Source organism: Melopsittacus undulatus, chromosome 10 (genome assembly GCF_012275295.1).
Source record: "Melopsittacus undulatus isolate bMelUnd1 chromosome 10, bMelUnd1.mat.Z, whole genome shotgun sequence".
Taxonomy (NCBI): Eukaryota; Metazoa; Chordata; class Aves; order Psittaciformes; family Psittaculidae; genus Melopsittacus; species Melopsittacus undulatus.
In genome coordinates this window covers 6,316,988-6,338,131 of record NC_047536.1, presented here as the reverse complement: position 1 = coordinate 6,338,131, position 21,144 = coordinate 6,316,988, and the positions used below count along the sequence as shown (strand labels likewise).

The following is a 21,144-nucleotide window of genomic DNA, read 5'->3' as shown; positions in this document are numbered from 1 at the left end:
AGCTTCAAAGTAAACTCAGTACTTCATACCACCAAATACAGAACCATTTACAAGGGGTTTATTGGTGCTTTTTTTTTCCTTCCTGTTATTTTACAGAAAAACACCATGGCAAACAGCAAGCAATGGATCTTTAATTCCTGGTTTTATCTTTCATGCCTTTTCTAATATTTTCTCATTCCAAGCCTGATAGTTCCTGCCACCAAGAATCTGAAAGATACACTTCTGAAAGACTTGAGACTGACTGAAACATGGCAAAGAAGAACATGAAACGATGCCATCACTGTGGGAGGGGAAAGAGCAAAGACAAACCTCATCTATCCCTAAGAAACACCAAGATAGGAACCCCACACACAACAGAGATGCGGGGAGAACTCAAATGACCTTGGAATGCTGTTTACAGGCAAACAACCCACTTCAGCTCTCTTCTCCAAATTTCTAGCATTCAGTGGGAAGCAGAGTTCACATGGGCTGTGACTGGTATCCTGAATCAGAAAACAGCTCTGGCTCAGTACAGTGTTCTGTAACTACTGAGGAAAACAACTCTAAATACTTCTACATTTTCAAGCAAAGAACCAAGAGTGAACCTTGAGGGCCAGTGACACCACTGACTTCATCCAGAAGCACAGTTTCAGCCCCAGGTTTATCAATCCTGTATGGCAAAGTAAACCAAAATACACCAGAAGCATGGCACTTCTTCAGAAAATAAAAAAGATCACCACCCTAATGTGACTAGCACAGGCCAGGGTATAAATTCACATTTCAAGTTGTTTACAAAACCTCTGCTCTTCCTAAGATCCACAGCCTTTCAAAAGTCCTGTCATTACATACATGCTGCATAACACATCCTGAAAGGAAGGTCTATGGGAATGCCACAGTAGGTTGCAAAGTATAAAAATCAGGATGCTACAGCCTTAGAAGGAAAATAAGGAAATTCATTTTACCACTTTACCCAACTTGAAGGAAGAACACTCCCATCTACTGTTAATGTATTAGAACAAACCACCCCTCTACAAGAACAGTGCAGTGGCCTCACATCACCTCACAGCTTTTTGCTCCTTGTGGCATCTTCCTAATGTCGAAAAACCAAAAGGGAAGAGGACCCAGGTACATCAAGAGAAGTTCAGGTCTCTGAAGCTCAGCTTCTTCAGATGGAGAAGGCCACATAATCCAACATGTGGCACCACAGATCACCATGCTTACTGAGCTGCTCTGGAGCACAATGCAAAGAGAAACTAACAAACATTAATCCAATAGAGAGCTTCTGGAGGGAGTTACTTCAAACAGCAGTATGGAAGAGTCCAGCCATTTCAGATTTCATCAAATCAAACATCTTCCATTATTTCCCTCCAGGTCTTTGCTCTTATTTGCATAAAAGACTAAAAGAAAATAAAGCTATTCTACCTCTGATTCTGCCTCTAGAAAGATTAGGCACTGGGTGTGATTATTATAACAGGAGGCCAACAGACAAAAATCACAGCCACATTGCAACCTTCTCCTCTTTTCATTATTAGGTCTTATATGCTCCTTTCCCTGTCCAGACTTCCAAAACATGCTGGTGGCTTGGTTTTTGGCAATATGAGGCAAAGCCAACTGGAAGTCTGGACAGGCTAGTTAGAATTCATCTTCTTCCCGGCTCACTGTGGCCTTCCTCTCTTACTCCAAAGCCATGTCATTCTTTGAAACCAAAGATAGAATTTCAGCCTTCATAACAATTCTGCCTGAAGCAGGTTTCTTTTAAAGGGCATATCCAAACAGGAGTGTCAGCAAATATATATATAGATACATGTATCTACACACACAGGAACAATCAACTGCACACACAGAGGAACAGTTTATTTAGGTAACAGTTCTTCAGAAAAGTATTGGTTGATATAAAGTCAAATTCAACTTGTAACATAAAAAGTCAAATTCAGCTTGTAACCCAAAGGCAAAAGGCAGACACCAAACCGAGATGTATAAACAAAAGCACAGCTTGCAGGACAGATGAAATAACACTCCTACTCTCCATGCATCAATAGAGCTCAACTTGAGTATCATGACTAATTTGGGGCAACAAGCTAAGAAGAACAGAGCTTGCATATGGACTCCAGAGGAGAAAAAGAACAGCTGAAAGTCTAAATAACAGTTAAGGGCAGAGAGATTTGATGTTATTTGCCTGTTTGAAAAAAAGGGAGTGAGGGACGTACCAATCTATAAACCAGCAGCCAAAGCAACTCCACTAAATCAACACCAATTGCTTAACTACAGCTTTAATCCTTCCGTTGTGAAGCGCTTCCAAAGCGACTTAGTGCCCCCCTTCACCCCCGGTTAGGTGTTTCAGCATGTAACACCAAGGACTGATACTCCATCCCTGTGACTGCAGTTGGCTGGGCACGCTGTGGAGCTTTCAGCACTGGAGAGGGTTTGTCTAACCAGTTCTTTAAGCCACCCATCAGGAATGGCACAAGCACAGCTGCATTTGCCTGGGGAGAAGGAAGAGAAGATAAAAACTAGATCTGAGATGTCTCTCAACCTTCTTTTTCCAAGAAGTTTTAGGTAGCTGTACAGAACTGGAGAAAAAGGCTAAATGACAAATCAGTAATTGCTATTTTAGAGCTAATGCTTTGTTACACAGGGAAAATTACATTACATTACCTTAATGTTACATTACAGAGCTGCCTCTTGTATGCGCAGCAAGGATTTTCTTGAAGGATACAATGAGGATAAACTGTACAAGGCAAAAATTTTTCTTTATGTTTCCATGTTGAACTCTCAAGGATTTAAATACTTTGTATTCACAAAGAATCTAAACTCCATTGCTGTGCAGGATGCTTCATGCACTACAGCAAGTTACCAGCTTTCAAAATAAGGTCTTTAGGCAGAAAATCATTTCTAGCAGGCAATAAAGGCATTCATGGCCCACTGCAAAATGAGCTACTTGATTCCATCAGTAGAATCCAAGATGAGTGGCAGTATCATTTTTCACTAATCTGATGAAAACTAGGTTGACTTCCTAGAAACAAGCAGAATTGGATAATTTACACTATATATATATACACACACTATATTATCATTTGTTTTCCTAGAAACTTGTTTATTGTAATTATTCCCTAACTACAATAGTAATGGTTTGTCAAATATGAGTTACCAATTGAAAAAGGCAACAGGTTCATCCATTACCCCATGTACTGTGAGCTATGACTCAGTCCAATTTGTTGTTTCTGACACTTAAAAAAAAAAAACCAACAAAATATTTAATACCCTTATAAAACTGATAGAAGAACAATATATTGTAGGTCTGCCAACAAGAGCTTGGTTAATTCCTCTCACGTGTCCCAAGACACTCGTCACAGCCAACAAACCAGACACTGAGCAACCCTTCTATAAATTGGTAGCCCTGCTTCTAATATAATAAAATTACATCTCCCAGTACACTTCCAGTCAGCCCCAGGAGGGGTGGCTGCACATCCACACTGCCAACCCGACTTACCAGTCGGTCTAGTTGGAGCCAAGTGGCTGGCACTAGCTATTGCCACCACACTACCACTGAGTTACAGAACATCAAAACCACCCTGAAATCTATGTGGGGAAATTCAGATCCCATCTTCTGCACACTATGAATCACCCACTTAATGCTCAAACTCTGTTCTGAGCACTTTTAAACACCAGTTTTAGCATTATGTGCTAAAGAATCTACATGATGGACAGGTACAGAAAACAAAAAGCAAACCCAGTCTGTGTAATTGAGGGTTTTTAAAAAATTATTAATAGTCTTCTTGCAGGAGACACAAGCAAGAGACAGGCTTTCCTCTCTCCTTCCTTATTCTCCTGATGCACTCAGGGAAAAGAGTTACATTTTGATGAACTCAATCCCGCAAGTGCAGTAACTTGTTCCTTTCACAAGGGTAACATCCAGGCTCCCCTCTTACACAGGCACTGCAAAGGAAGAATCAGATCAGCAACCATCTGTTTAGAAAGCATGCCATGAATGAAACAGACACAGAAAAAAATACTATACCACCCTCAACGAGATACATTCTGTGGCAAGACGTCAGGGTCAGCAGCAATATTTCCCAGATACAAGCTTTAAACACCATGTGGTTTGTGCTACTGTTCTATTTTTCTGTACCTGGTTAACATCACAGACATACATAACCAGCTTACCTGAGACACTGCTGTGCAAGAGCTTCATTTACCAACCCTACACAAATCTCAAGACCACCAAACCAAAAGCCTGCTTCAGTGTACTGCCAACAAGAGTCTCACCAGCTGCTTCACTCAGCCCCCTGTACCCGCACAGGGTACCAGCTCCCCACGCCACAGGGCTGCACAGCCAGCTCTCAACCAACAACCACAAAGACCACTGACAGCTTATGCATCCCACTGCAAGCTCTGAACAGTTATTTTCACTTTGATGGATGAAGGAAACATACACATAAGGGTGGTGAGGCACAGGTTGCCCAGAGAAGCTGTGGCTGCCCCGTCCCTGGCAGTGTTCAAGGCCAGGCTGGATGTGGCTTGGAGCAACCTGGTCTAGTGGAAGGCATCCCTGACCACGGGAGGGGGTTGGAACTAGATGAGCTTTGAGGTTGTTTCAACCCAAACCAGTCTGGGATTCTACACTATGAAAAAGAGTGGCATCTTCCCTTGGTACAGGCTGAACTCCAGCTCAATTAAAGCATCACGTAGGACTGTCAATAAAGCAGTTTCCTTCCTCCTCCCAAACACTCCCTACTTTCCTTCTTTGGCTGAAGCTACTCCAAGCACTACTACAAGTAGTGCTGAAAACAATACTGAATGGAAAGAAGTTTTTAACCAGGAATCTCCCCATACTGGAACAGGAGAGCAAAGGGGAATTTTATCTTGCAGAAGAACCCAACTTGCATGAAAAAAAAAATAAATGACATAAGTAAACAAAAAAAATTGAGTTAATGGAAAAAAAAACATATCCAGGCCTTTGAAAAAAATCATGTTAGAAAAAGAATTGAGAGTTGTTTATGATATGGTCATGAAGCACTGCCTGATTTACTGTGATTACTTCCAATATCTATATAGACAGATTAGATACATATAAATATGCAGCAGCTTATGAGACTGATGAGTACCCTGGCCAAATTTAATACACCACAAATTAAACCCCACAAAAGTTCTGACTTGTCTCTTCCCACTCCCCATCCCTACTGAAGTAAAGTTAAAAATCTTAGAATCATCTTTGCCCAAGAATTCCAGGAGCAGCTCTGGTGAGATAACAGAGCTGTCTGACACCTAAAGAATCAATTTAAGTGTTACAACAATGAAACTGTTCTTCACAGCAAACTCCAACTGAAAAAGAGCCAAAAAATAAGAAGCTGGGACATTTAACACACTTTCAAAGTATGGAGGTTAATTTGACTGAGAATAGGATTAGACTGGACTTTTTCTAATCTAAAAGCCTACTAGATTAGAAAAAAATACTTAAATCATGCAAAACCTCAGAGAAATAAAAGATTAATAATTCAATTACATGCACAAAATTCAGACAGTTTATCCAACTTACTCAAAAGCACAACACATCTGTGTGTTTCACATACCATATATTCCTTCCCACTCTGAATCTTTAAATGGCAAAGAAAGAAAATAAGCAAGTCACTGTAATGTGCCAGTGTTTCAAAAGGCCAAAGTTTCCCAGTTAACCAGAGGTGATTTTAGTTCAGCTTTGATCACTAAAGAAGCACCAGAATAAATCTTATTCAAGCTTTCTTAACGAGAACAGTTTCTCTGTTCATCCCTATACTGTGTCCATGTAACCCCAAGTATTTCACATCAGATCAAACTGAAAAACATTTCTTAGTTTAAAAATTAAAGATGTTGGACTAAGGTTAAGGTTTTTGCCATGTTGAAGATGGCTAGACACACTTCAAATTTGATACTGCTACATCTTTACGATAAAGTTCTACCTTTGTTCCAATGCCAGCAATCCTCTCAGACCCCAAGAAAGACCCTCTTTTTTATTCAAGAACACTGATACAGATCTAGAAGCATGTGTGTTACATTCCAACAGCACAATTTGAAAGCTGCAGCCATCAAATTGACAAATACGAGCCTCCTGTTTTCCACAGCTTTCAACTTCTACAGTTGGAAGCAGAGGTCAGATAACCCTTCACAGGTTACATTTCTAATGGATTAGATGCCTATATCCATTTAAATCACAAGTAAGTTACTCATCAGACCTAAGAAAAGAAACACTACATCCATATGAATCTTATTGATCACAAACTACATGATTAAAGTGTCACTGACACTTGCCAAAGAGCCTCTTTATGCACAGTGAAAGCAAGCTGTGCATCTTCTGAACTGCTCTTTTTAGTCCATAGCTCACTCCCTGTATTGCTGGATTACAGGTCTACCTTGTCACATTCAAGCCCCCTAATGTTGGAGAAACAAATATAATCTATTTTAACCAATCTCTTGCTGAATAATGAATGGGTTTTGTCACATCACATACAAAAAACCAGAAGTAGGTTTGGTCAACAGCTTGGCAAGAGAGCAAATAAAGATACCCATACACACAGGGGAAAGCATTCAGTTTTACAACTGCTGAATCTCACTCTGTCCTTTCAGTGTACCCTAAAGTAGGCAGATTTTATCTGAGCCCATTCATATTTTGACCTGTGTTCTGTATTTCTACTAAGCAGGTGATTACTTTCACTTTTTGCCTTCCTCAGTTCCAGAATACTCAACCTCTTTCCCTCCCATTTCATCTCACCAGCTTTCCAACGTGCCATAAAATGCTCTTATGCCTGAATTAAGTACTGAAATCCAACAGGGATTAATAAAAACTTACTAAAACTAGATTTCTCTTTTACCATTTACACTGAATTTAATCCCCCAAGGTCTCAAATACACCAAACAATCTATGTGAGGGTCTCTGGTCACCTTTAGTCCTGTATTTCAACAGAAAAGAAGGATGTGTGTAACTCTGCTCCCTGTCTGAACACAACAATGGACTACTCACCTCTGTTTCACTAAGCAAACCCTCAGATGAACACGGTTCCTCTCCAAACTAGCCTGATTCTTCTCACAAGCCTCTTTATAAACCACAGTAGGACTCCTGAAGTACTCTCTGCTAACAAAACTCCTCCCTGTGTAAATGCTCAACGGTAATGCCAAGTGCTCCAACACTAGAACAAGTGTTTCTTCTCACTTTCTTCTGCATCTGTTTTCTGATGCTTCACTGCCAAAGTCCTGCACCACTCAGACTGAGAAGGAACACACAGGACACAAGCACCTGAGCTATTTCCTCAGGTTGTAAAAAAACAAACAAAAAAACCCCAACAGTTCAGTGGCATTCTGTCATTTCCCAGAACACTCAGCAAACTCATGCACACTACAAACTGTGCATGGTACCTGCAGGGATTCACATTTTACAACTTCATGTGGAATTCTGTGGTTTGGGTGCAGAAACACCAAACAGGCATAAGGGACTTTTATTTGGCTACCTTTCTCTAACCTCTTTAAGAAACAACCTGTACTCCAGGCAGAGGACTGCATAACAGTAGCAAGGCATTTTCCCTTCCTGTTGCTTATAAAAGATAGGAACAGAAAATTAAACAGCTTTCACCTGTCAAGCTTCCCAAGTCTTCAGAGGCAAGTTTGCCCTTTTAAGAACAGATGTTGAAAGACCTATGGACAAACCTGCCAAGAATAGCAAGAGCTCTGAACACTACAACCATCCATTCACTGCAGTAGAGAGCTTTCCTGTCATCAAGTGAGTCCAGAGGAAGCCACAGAGATGCTGCAAGGGCTGGAGCAGCTCTGATTTGGAGATAGGCTGAGAGGGCTGGGCTGGTTCAGCATGCAGAAGAGAAAGCTCCGTAAGGGGAGACCTTAGAGTGGCTCCCAGTGCCTAAAGGGCTGACAAGAAACCTTTAGAGAGGCTTTTGACAATGGCCTGTAGGGACAAGCAGGAACGGCTTTAACCTGCCAGTGAGGAGATTGAGATGAGCTCTTAGGCAGAAGCTCTTCCCTGTGAGGGTGCTGAGGTGCTGGCACAGGGTGTCCAGAGAAGCTGTGGCTGCCCCATCCCTGGCAGTGTTCAAGGCCAGGCTGGACAGGGTTTAGAGCAGCCTGGTCTAGTGGAAGGTGTCCCTGCCTGTGGCAAGGAACTGAATGAGCCTTAAGGTCACTTCCAACCCAAAACATTTTGTGAGTCTGTGATCCTCCAACAGTCAACTACTGTCCCTAAGAAGAGAATTTAATATGCAACTTTACTGAAGAGCCCCAGAAGAATCAGGATTCTTCAGAAATGGCTTATTATTTTAACAGCACCCTAATTAACAGGGGAATTGAATGTGTGTAGTGCACAACATTTATCCCCTGTCAGGACACTAAGAATCTGTTTAATTACATTTCCCAACGGTATGGCTCTCTTTCCGCAGGCCACTTTACCTTTAATCCCTTTCTTTGTTACATGGAGTCAAACTAAAGGAAGATATTCAGAAAACTTGGTTTGCTTAGGATAGCTTCCCAAAGAACAGGATTCAATTGTTTTAATTCATCCTCATTTTCTGAAGACAAAAATAACTATTTATGACGTTCACAGAACAGTGAAGTCTCTCAGTCTTCAGAAAGTAAAACTATATTTTCTTGTGAAATAATACAATCACCGACAGTTGTTTAAAGATAAACTGCTCATTAACAAAGTGCATGTGCTTTGCATAAACACATTACAGATGGAAGTATCATTGTCCAAACTAAAACTAACCAGCCAGGCTTTCAGTGGACCCAGTAAATGTAGGGAACATGTAACCCGTTTGTGGGCACGTGTATGTACGCAGGTGTGTACTTGCTGCTGTTACAGTGGGCAAGGCACAATCTTCTTGCTAGATATTCTACTTAAGGCCATCACCCTCAGTATCCAAAGTCACAGAATATTTTAAGCCTGCTTGAAAACAGAATAAACAAGCTAAACTGCAAAAAAATATCCAGCACTCTTCTGATGGGTAAATGTATAGAAATATTTTAAGTTATTCAACTAACCTCTGGCCTCCACACTTGCATATGCAGGCCTAAGCAACTATCAAGACAGCTACAGAAAAACAAGAACTCCCACAAATCTGAAAGCCTGCGATGGCTGAAAACCACTTCTGCATAAGTAATCTGAAGAACAACATCCCACCTGGCTGCAGTTGCTAGAGCTTACCTTCCAGATTTAATAAACAGCATGGCCGTGTGAGAGCTGAGCATTAAAGGATTCATGGAGAATGAGCAAAACTAGTTTTGCAAGTCATACTCATTAAGATCCTCATGACACAGCCACGAACCCGGCATGTGAGAAACCCTGAGAAATCTGAGACACTAAAAGCAAGACTGATTTTGCTCTAGGTTGTTAGGATCAAGCCTCCCACAGGAGAGGGGATCATCACAATGAAGGCCAAGCTCCCCTGAAAACCACATCAGACAAGGCAGTAGCTGAAATACTTGTTTGAGCAATAGCTCTGTCATCTACTTTTGCAACCTATCCCTAATACTAGGAACTAAAATGTGACTAAAATAACAGGAGAAATCTCTTGCTTTTGCCAAAGTGCAAACAATACTAAGTTGCCATGATGGAAACCCAAAAGCCCACTTAAGATTGGAAATGGTATTTTCAGTCAAACCTGCCAGAGAAACACAGGGAAAATACAACACCTCCCAAAACCACGTTTTCTTTTGCAATCACTTTCAGATTATGACTTTTCTTAATAAATTGCCAGATTCTCAGTGTCTTCTTTAGCTAAGCCTCTTCATATTTTAGTGTTCAAATTCACAGTGGGAAAGACAAGTACTGCTTAACCCTTAAGACTTTTCAAGACTGTTTTCAGCCTTTCAGTCTCACACATTCATCAAGCGGCATTCATTTTGTCCAGTCTTTTTTAGGGAAGATGGAACCCCCAAATAAAAGCACCTACTTTGTGTTTATTTGCTCTTCTTTCCAGATTCCTTCTGTTCTGCCCATTTTCTATATCCCTGCTGCAAGCACTCAGGGAATCAAAGCATGGAAACCCCGGATTAAAAACAACTTATTTAATCCTGAGAACAAGGGGCTATATACTGCTTCAAGTCTACAGAAAACATTCTCACAGGCATCACAGACAGCAATTTGTTAAATACCATGAAATCATTTTGAACATTGCAACCCCTCAATGTAAGCATGTCTAGAGACTGCCCTTGTAACACTAACTACCAGACATCTCCACTGACCATTTATCAAGCTAACCACAGGTTTCAGGACACACCAGTCATCAGGTACATGAGTCAAACTGATTTTAATTTTTCAAAATACTTAAATAGGGATCATAGTATAGCATCATTTAGATTGGAAAAGACCTTTAAGATCATCAAGTCCAGCTGTTAACCCAGCACAAATTATCAGGATCAAATTATTCACATTCTCTTAGTGTCTGAAGCATCCCAGATACTGTCTCTATTCCCTGGCAAAGCAAAGTTTGGTCCCCCATGAGCTACACCAAGTTAGAAACATTTTAAGGGACCACTTTTCATTAGGCTGCTGCATCATTTTGCTGACAAAAGCTATTCTATGTTCTAAGTTGCAGAGGATTTTCAAACCCAAAGAGAGACAATCCCACAGCCCCTTGCATCCTCCCTTCCTCAGGATGAAGCTCTCCTTTAAGACTGTACATAGCTTTAAACACCTGCAAATAAACACTATTTCATCTACCTCTTGTGTGCTCAAAGCTTCAGTCTGAAAACTCCAGTCTCAGCACATTACTACTTGACTGAGTATGTACCCATCATCATTAAACAGGATTTGTTTCAAAACATGGTTCTCACATCTTTCTGTCCTTGGAATTCTGAAACTAACAAATAATTTTCAAACTCATCATGAATACCCAAGTCACAAACCTTAGCAAGACTTGAATCAGTCAATCTTTCACTAGAGAACTAATACTTATCTGTTTCATCTAGCTATAAAACATGAACATTAAGTACGTATTTTTCAGTCATATCCCAGAACTACAGGACGGAAAAATAATTTTGTGAAAGTTAAACCAGAGAAACAAATATTTCACCTGCAAATTTCTGGAGCAATGAATCAATAATTACCTACTGACCAAAGCAGTAGAGAAAAAAAAAGTAATTTTAGCAAGTCTAATTCCTTCCATTCTCTCCCCTTTAATCTTCTCTCTGGTAACATGTGCAATTTTATCTGGTAAATGAAATACCATTTAATTAAAATTAGGTTTTCTAACTTTATATGTACAGGAAGAGTAGACCAAGCAACCCTCAACACCTGTAAGAATGAAGCTTGCTTTCCATTGTCATGGAAAATGTCCAGACTTGTGAATATGCCACTAGGGTCAAAATGTACACATTGCAGAGCTGTGTGCAAGTTGTGTTCAGGAAGAAACTACACAAAGAAAGTACCTGCTGCCTCCAGTAAGGCTTCTAGTCTTGCTTGTGTTTCTGGATCTACAGTTCTCAAGTCCGCCCCTTCTGCAGCGCTTGATAAGAATAACTCCGATGTGGTTTTAAGTACTGGGTTATCAAGGTCTTCTTGGTCCAAAATAAAGGATTCAACCTGTTTGCCAAGGTTAAAAAAGAAAAAAAAAAGAGAATTTACCATTTGGAAGTTTCATGCTAAATCTAAAATATTAGACAAAACATAGAAATACTTGAACTGTACTATTAGAATCACAGTTTAACTGCACAGGTCATAGGACAGCACCATAAAAACCATGTGGTGAAGTCATTGAAAAGATAGTTGAAAACACAAAGGGAATAACTCTTCATGAAATACAGTTTATTGTAAATATTACAATTAATAAGACCTTTGACCACAGCAATGACAACTCAGGTTAAATGTTCAGAAAGTGTAATGCATGTTCAGACAGTTAAAAGACCAGAACAAGACTGCTACAGAGGCTGTAGCATCTTTGTCACCAGAAGTCTACCTACCTTGTTACTCAAAAAAGCCACCAGAGATAACTTCTGTATAGCTGAACCTATCTGAGAGCCAGAGGGGGACAGAATAATTTTCCTAGATACCCTTTAGTTCTATTTTAGAAGTAATTATATCTAATGTAGAACAAGGAGTTTGATTTGAATAGAAACAGAGTTGACTAAAATTCCAACCCAAAACATCTGTTCCCAAGCTGGCACTCAGCATTATCTCAATCATTGTTTTCTAGACAAGAACAGATACGTAGAACAATTAAGTGAGCAGGTATCCCAACTAAGCAGCAATAATGCTGTCCCACCAGTGGCCCACATGATCTCCAAATACATGCTCATGGAATTACGCAATATCACACTCTGTAGTTCTATGACAGCTTGCCAGAGTAAACAAGGAGGATACCTGACTCATTCTCTAATGAGAGCAGAGCTACATTTCAGAATTTGTCTCAAGTTCAGACATCTTTTCCTGTATTTTCAGTAGTATTTCAAGATAAAGCCACTATTTCATAATTAGACATTACCTGTTTAATACTCAGGGCCTTAAATAAGCCACAGAAACAAGATATGCTCCATACACAGCCACTGCTGTCCCTTCCCACTTCATGCCCCAGCCTCATCTTGCTCTCTCTATTCTCCCCTCCTACTTCCACCATCTTTTTCCACCAGCATTAAACTCTCATCATATTTAGCCCTATCACACAACACCCCAAAGCACCTCAAGAAAGGGACAGTTTATACTTAAAGTGTAAAAAATCCAACAAATCAAATCAGGCCATCTGCAGATTCACTGGGGGAAAATGGTAACAAGAGGCTGGAGAGCTACACAGAGCATTGACATGCAAGAGAAACTCAGGGTCATTTCTTCCCCTTTTTGCCATGTAATTGTTCCGCAGAGTCTTTCCCCTGTCTCCAAGCCAATTCCTCAGTGCCCAGTGACATGCAGTGCTGCCATAGGAATACAAAGGGCATCAGGGAGAAAGAGGGGCTTGTCACAACGCAGAATATGAGTTCCATATCTCTGTGGATACACACAGCATTGGTGAGCTGACAGGCATTACTTCCTGTGGGCCAAGGCACAAATATTAAAGCTAACACAGCAGGCTCTGAGTTGAACATTAAACAAGCAGAAAATTAGCAACCTAAACCAGTGATACTGATTTTTACTACAAATATAGAGCAGCTATTTACAGCTCACAGCAAAATGTGCCCATACAGTAAAATTCACCTCTGCAGAACTCTAATTCCAGGTTATGTCACTCTAAGCAGCTTAAGGACTCCCTGCTGCAAAACTGACCTCTGGAAAAATTCACCCTTGCCTACAGAAGCACTTCTGCCCCAGGACTACACAGGGCACTTTGACTCACCAATATGCTAGAAATATTATCATAGAATCCCAGACTGGTTTAAGCTGAAGGGACCTTAAAGCTCACCCAGTTCCAACCCCTGCCATGGGCAGGGACACCTTCCACTGGAGCAGCTGCTCCAAGCCCCTGTGACCAACCTGGCCTTGAACACTGCCAGGGATGGGGCAGCCACAGCTTCTCTGGGCACCCTGTGCCAGTGCCTCGGCACCCCACAGGGTCTCTCTCCAGCCTGTCTCCAGGTTTCTTGTCAGCCCCTTCAGACACTGGAGCTGCTCTAAGGTACCCCCAGAGCCTTCTCTTCTCCAGGCTGAACCAGCTCAGCTCTCTCAGCCTGCTTCCAGAGCAGAACTGTTCCAGCCCCCTTCCTCATGGCCCTCCCTCCTATTATCCCTACTGCAGCAGTGTTTGTGTCATCTGGTGACCGGCAGAAAATCCCACTGTGTGCATAAGGGACTATTCATAACATAAAACTGAGAAACACATACAAGACATTGTATTACGTGCTAATGGACATTTTTGGCCTTTTCCAATGACAACACTAAATTTAACATCAGTCCTTCCTTCTGAAGACAGGTTTAAATGGCACCTACCCCTGAAACAACTGTGATATGAACAGTAAATACAGCAGAAGTGCTCCAGGAGCCTCCTGGCAAGCCTTACCTCCCAGCCTCAGGAAGAGCTAGGCTACACCCAGGCCAAAGCAAGCACATCAGCCTGGCATCAGCCTTCAGAGGCCGAGCCACTGCAACCTTTAGAACTTCAGCTTTTCGACAACTGGGTAAAGATCTGGACCATTTTCTCCACAGCCACTGCCACCCTGAAGCTCACTCGTATATTTACAGGACATTACCTACACCAATACACCTCCTGAACCTGAAGCAGTATTAATTCACCACCCTCAAATGCTCTATTAACTTGCAAGGAATTCCTCTCTCTCCTCCCAACAGGAAGCACATTTTGCTTAAAGGAACCTCTAAAGAAGTCTGTCTCTAACACTGATTATGCAAACATGATACACAGCTTTCACTTAGGGTACAAGCTGGGTAGTATCAGTGCAGTCTGTTCTTCTCACCACTCTTTTCACCTTTAACTGCCCTTCAGCTCTTCTTCAGGTTTAGTACTGGACCTCCAGAGACCTCACACATGTAAAGCCTCACAAAAAACTTGCTTCATATACAGTATTTTCATTGTAGTTTTACATCACAGCAAGAAAAGGCAGCTGCTTTCATAACTTCTGCACATGTTGAGCATCAATTTTTAGGTTTTGGTTTGAGTTTTAGTAAGGGCTTAATAACATAACCACAATAAAATAGAACTTGAGTGTGAAAATAAAAAAAAATCCATATGGAGCATGTGAAAATAGCTGTACGATTGCCAGTCTGCCAGGACAAGTTGCAATGTGGTTTCAAGTCAAACCATCTGACATTGCTGTAAATCCATGCACTTGCTCACACACTAAAGCAAGGCTAGAGAGGATGAACAGCTGGATACCTTACCAATAGAACAACCAAATGTCTCTTTGGAGTGGAATTATTATAATCACATCATAATAACTAAAACCCCCCATATTTAAAGAAATCAAATTACCCAAAGTATATCAAAGAAATTCTACTTTTGAAACAAAAACTAAACTTCATTAAAAACAAATACCAAACAAAACCCCAAGCAGATTTCATGTTGGCATTCCTGGAAGACTTACTCATGTGGCAAAATTTAGGCCCTGCTCTATCCTAATCAGATCTGCAGCAAAGTGATAGAGTAACCAGGCACTGTGCTATTTTTGGATTAGTTTGCGAGCTGCTTTGGGCAGTTATTAAGCATCTCACTTGGTAAGGCTCCTTAGGAAGACGTATATTCAAGACATTTTTCTACCTGCCAAAACAACTTCATGTAGTCAGACCCCAAAGAAGCTGCTAAGCTGCATGGGACCCCATGACAGGGTGCTGGACATCAGTGTCTTCCCTGTATTGTTGTGTTTCACACCCATCCACAGCAACCATAGACCTCCCCTGAAGTCCTGCCAAGGACTGCAGCAGCCTCGCAGCTCCGCAGATCCAGTTACACCACTGGTCCTCCCTCAGTAGCAGCTACATTTGCAGCTATTTGGAGTCAGCTACAGCATTATTTATGTGTTAATGCCATGACTGAGTTTATCTCAGGTCAGGGGTATGTAAAGGCGACTTTACAAGCACTGACTTCAAAACTAATACCAGCAATTCCTGCAAGATGGGCAACAACATACAAAGTTAGAAGCAAAGCCCTTTTCCCAGTGTGGCTCAGACCTGCTCACCACCAGCCTGGTACTGACCCAGGCTACAGACAATTACTTCCTGCTGTAGCTGTACCAGCACCATTCCAGACTGCTCCTCCTACCCAGGCAGGGAAGGGCAGCAGCAAACACAATTTGTTCTACCTTTCCCTTCCATTTGTGCAAAAGTAGTACTTCTGGGAAGACTATTGTTGCACAAAGTGTGGTTAAGAAATGAAAGCTGCTGTTAAATCGTATCCTTGAACTTGCATTTTCCAGACAGCTCCTGAGCTATGAACACTTTTCTGGGTATCAACTCTCCTCATTCTACAAATACTGAGGACCTGAGCACTTAACTGGGACTCCTAAACTCCTGTTTCTTATGCAAATAAATGACTACCTGATTGTGTGTTAGGTAACCCTTCCTAATTATTGCTGTAAAAACTCAGTTTGGACATATATCTAAATACATCTGAATATATGCAGATGGACCTTGGCTTCCTTCAAGCTAATATAGGCCTGTAGGCCAGGCTGAAAGTTCATGCCTATGAAGCTGAAATAGATCATCTATATTTAAACTACTTTCATTCCATAATTAACAAGATGTGGTCCTACTGCAGCATTGCACACTAGGAAGATACTGCAGTTTTGTCTGATAAACCCAAACTCTGATGCTTTACGTTGTCATGTTCTTTATTACACTGAATGCCAATACCTGATTAATACGTTTTGAGGAATACTAATACCCCAAGGCCAGACTGCAGCTTGGAACTGGTCTGGGGCTTGAATCAACTTGCTCTGGGGGAAGGTGTCCCTGTCTGTGGCAGGGGATGGAATCATATGAGCTTTAAGGTCCCTTCCAACCCAAACCAGACTGATTTTGTGATTCTATGACAGGACATCACATACCATAACACTAAGTGAAAACTGAAAATGAGTTTGTTTCAAGTCTCACCTCAAACCCCTTTAAATTCCACATATAAAGAATGCCTGCTTCAAAACTACTAAAAAGAATTATTCCAAAGAGAAAGTAAAGTGAACTCCTTTGTCACTGACATGGCACTTGTAGGAACTTTCTGCGACAAGTGCACCACTACGCCCTGGTGTAGACTCACACTAGCACAAGGCCTGGCTTTGCTTTACCTTAAGATGTGCTTTTCCATGCTGCCCTCCCCATGCCAATCAATTAATTTTCCACCTACTTAAGGGAGCTCCTGACATTACTATTTCAGTTTCAAGAGATGGCCTAAAGGAATAGGAAAACACATACCCAAACACGGGTATTTTCACCTGATTTAACCCATCAAAAAGGGATAAAATCCAGGCAGAAGGGAGGGAAACAAAAATAATTTTCTACTGCTTTACTGAATTTTATGGACTTCCCAAAGGGGTCTGATAAGCTGGAACACTGTTCTTCTGGGAATAGCAAGCCATCAGATCAACTCAGGTCCCTGCAAGGCTTGAAGCCCAAGTCCCCCCCACATTTAAGAGGAGCTGTTAGTACCTGCACACTGCCTTTGCTTAGCACCCTACAAGAGTTTTGTAGGCAGGAAATTAGATTGGGAGGGTAGCAGAGAGGAGGGGTGTAGATCTGGTTAGCTTCAATTACAATAGGAAGTTGACTAACATTAGGCAAGATTACCTGAAGGACAGCCTTTATTCCAATATGTATTAAGCAATTATCAGATCACGAAACAAGCAGCTATAGGACCTGGGCTGCAACAGGTTCATGTCAAAACAGGTTCATTTTGCAAACACTGCTATAGATGCAACGTAAATAAAGATGGACACAACTTTATGCTTCGTAACTGGAGACAACTGCCTCACACACACAGGTCTGACATTCATGTATAAACCTGTGCTCTGTGTTCTTGATGTATTAACACCCACTCGAACTGATCTCAGCATTAACTTCAGCTGACTAAAATGATGGGTGAGAATAAGCAAGGAGCAACCCAACATTCACAGGGCAGCTCCTCTCTGCTCAGTCCAGTCCCATCTATGGATCTTGAGCCTGGCATCACAAGTCACTACTCCATGCCCAAAATGATAATTAGTATTTGAAACATGCAGATAAAATAATAAACCAAAATTCATGTTGTATGGGACTGCTCTTCCATGCAGAGACTGTTGATCCTGCGCTTTCAATTTTCTTGTGTTAATAACTGAACACAAAAGCAGGCTTCCATGAGCATCTGTCAAACGGTTCACATGAATTTAACCACTTACCTAATTTCTCTCTTCAGCACTCAACTGACACTAGATATCCTTATGCCAATTTAAGTAGCTCTGAATACTACAAATTACACCTTATCACATGCCTCTGGACAGAGCTGTCTGATTTATGACTCTTCCATCTCCAATTATTTTTTATATTGCACAACAATAAGCCTAAGACAGAACTGAACCCCAAGTTAGCTCTCAAAAAAAACCTCAGCCACAGAAAACACAGGATGAGTCCTCTTGGCACAATAGGCTGGCAACATGAAAAAGTTTCTTGTATAGCAGAAAAGAGAGATTACTCATTTCAATCACTGCTGGCAACAAAACATCCCAACCCCAACCTGTCACAAGCCAGCCTGCAGCCATCACATATTCAATGTCTGATAAACACAAATAATTATGACTAAGTTTTCCCGATGTTCAGGAGAATCTTGTGCAGCCAGGAACTGCCATTTAGAGACCTGGAACTGACAACTGAAGTATATTCAAAATTCACATGAACTCCAGTAAATCAAGTGCCTGTTCTTAACACGTGCAGTCTTCATGCTGACAAAAACCACTGAATGAGACCAGTAAACCTTCCTAAAAAAAGCATCACATTATGCACTCAATTTCATGTATTCCACCTCGTCCACTCTAAATCATGTTTCCAATGCTCCATCTTCTCATTGATTTTAAGATTCCCTACTGCCTACTGCAAAAATAGCCCCTCTTCCCTCACCTAAATCAAGAAAGAGGAGGTGTTCCTCAATATTCTTAGTTACTAGAACATACAACAGGCTTGTTGTGTTAATGTAGCCAGGGCTTTCAGGCTGGGATCCTTGCTCAAGTATTAAATCCCAGGCATTAAACCAAAGTGAAGACAATTTCAAAACCAGAAGATGAACAAATGCATTTGTTCGCAGATGTAAAAGCTCATACCCATCCAAGACAACTCCCTTTTTACAAGGAGTTCCATGGAAAAGCTGAGAGGTGATGGGCACAAGTTAGTCCTGTGGAGATTCTAAATGGACAATAGAGGAAAAATTTTCACCGAGAACCACCAGCCATTGGACTCATCACCCCAGGGAATGGAGAGATTCCCCAGCATGGGACACTTCTAAGGTGCTTAGACACCTAGTCTGTGTCACGCATTGTCTAGAAAGGTTGGACCAGATGATCCTTGAGGTCCCTTTATATATTTTATTTACATAAGGTATTGAGTTTGCCCTCACAAATCCTAAATTGTATGTATCTACAGACTCCCTTTTCCCCTGGCTACCCTGTCACACTGTGGATGAACACATGCTCCCAACAGGCAGTGCTCTGAAGCTACCATGATCAAGGAACACGGCTTGAAATCAGCCTCCTCTTTTCCCTTGGTTTGAAGCAGGACTGATTCACTACCTACCCACCATGTGACACCAATCATTTTATTCATGATTTTGGAAAGGGAAGAGTTCAACAAGGTTAGGGATTTTCCTAGAAGAAATTCTCAGTTAATTAGTAATCTGTGTTTTACTGAAGGCAAATGAGAGTAACTTATGGACCTAACTGAAACTGAACACCCAGGAAATGTTAAAAATACCAGAGAGGTGCTTTTCAGTTGCTCATCAGCCACTGAAACATCCATCTCTTTATGTGATAAACAGGAAACAGTTTTCCTGCAGGATGGATATACAGTCAGGTAGCTCCCAAAACCTTCCCTGGTCATAGAAGCCAGCCACACATGTTCACCCTCACCACCAGCATTCTGACAAATACAACATAGTAACTAAACCATAGAATCATAGAATAGTTAGGATTGGAAAGGACCTCAAGATAATCTAGTTCCAACCCCCCTGCCATGGGCCATGAGCAACCCTTCTGGGTCTAGGACACTTCTTTCAAAGACTAAGATGCTTCAGAGAGCTAAAGATGAAAAGAAGTTCGAGAAGAATCCGCAAGACTCACTTAAAGGGGGGGGGAGAAATACAGAAACTTGCTATTAATAGGGTATACCAAGAGGTTAGAGTTCAGACAAGCCTGTAACTCTAACTAAATGAACTCTTGTAACCAAATGTTAATTCACCTGTACCCTTTTTCCCTCTTATTCAGAGGAAGCATGGGTTTATAACATAGACTACAATACAAGGTTGCTACAAAAAAAATAATTTGTAAGGTAAACTAATTTAATAGTTTATCACAGAACTTCAAGTCATATGAGGAATCAATGATAAAAGTTTCTGTAAGATAATCCCTGGAGCCAAGCACTTGGCTCACAAAAAAAATCCCAAACTTACAAGAGTACTTGAACAAATCACTGATTTTTAAGTTTTGATCACAGTATAGAATCAGAAGAGTTAGGGTTGGAAAGGCATCTAGTTCCAACCCCCCTGCCATGGGCAGGGACACCTCACACTAAACCATGTCACCCAAGGCTCTGTCCAGCCTGGCCTTGAACACCACCAGGGATGGAGCATTCACAACCTCCGTGGGTAGCCCATTCCAGTGCCTCACCACCCTAACAGTAAAGAATTTCTTCCTTATAGCCAATCTAAACTTCCCCTGTTTAAGTTTTAACCCGTTACCCCTTGTCCTATCACTACAGTCCCTAATGAAGAGTCCCTCTCCAGCATCCTTGTAGGCCCCCTTCAGATACTGGAAGGCTGCTATGAGGTCTCCACACAGCCTTCTCTTCTCCAGGCTGAACAGCCCCAACTTTCTCAGCCTGTCTTCATATGGGAGGTGCTCCAGCCCCTGATCATCCTTGTGGCCTCCTCTGGACTTGTTCCAACAGCTCCATGTCTTTTTTACGTTGAGGACACCAGAACTGAACACAGTACTTCAAGTGACGTCTCACGAGAACAGAGTAGAGGGGCAGGATCACCTCCTTCGACCTGCTGGTCACACTCCTTCTGATGCAGCATTCTGTGATACTGTGAGCAAAAGGACTTCAGATGGTATTTGCATGGTACAAGGGTTACTAGTAGGAAATAAAGTATCCACAAAAGGAAAATAAAAACACCCTATCGAAGAATGAAGCTTCACAGATCAACTTAAACACTAAGATCTGCACATAGTCCTCACACAAGATGCACAAGTTATTTTTCTAGCTTCATTAAGTTTTAAGTGAGAAACAAACCTAAGAAAGGTTCTTTTTTTACATATAAGTCAGACTTGCCTCTGTTTTAAATCCAAGAGTCACTTTTACCCTGAACAACTTGATACTTCTAAGGAATCTTCATGCATGTTACAAGAACTCAAATGACCTGCTAAGATCAAAGCTATGCAGCCTCCTCACCTGTAGGGTCTAAACCCCAGGTTTGAACTCCTCCAACAAGCAGCCAACTCAGTAATGTCACTGCTCCCAACTTTAAAGGTCAGGCCACATACGTGGAAGGACTCACTTTATATTGTCCTTCTCTCCACACT

The 21,144-nt window shown here is 41.4% G+C and overlaps 1 protein-coding gene across 7 annotated transcripts in view; it reads right to left on the bottom strand.

Moving 5' to 3' along the window:
- The window catches only part of ANKHD1 (ankyrin repeat and KH domain containing 1), a 102,581-nt gene that overhangs the window by 76,185 nt on the left and 5,252 nt on the right, over positions 1-21,144 (bottom strand). For all 7 annotated transcript variants that reach the window (XM_034067141.1, XM_034067143.1, XM_034067142.1 and 4 more), the window contains exon 2: positions 11,386-11,539. In XM_034067141.1, coding sequence (XP_033923032.1) covers positions 11,386-11,539 — 154 coding nt within the window. The remainder of the gene's footprint in view (positions 1-11,385; positions 11,540-21,144) is intronic.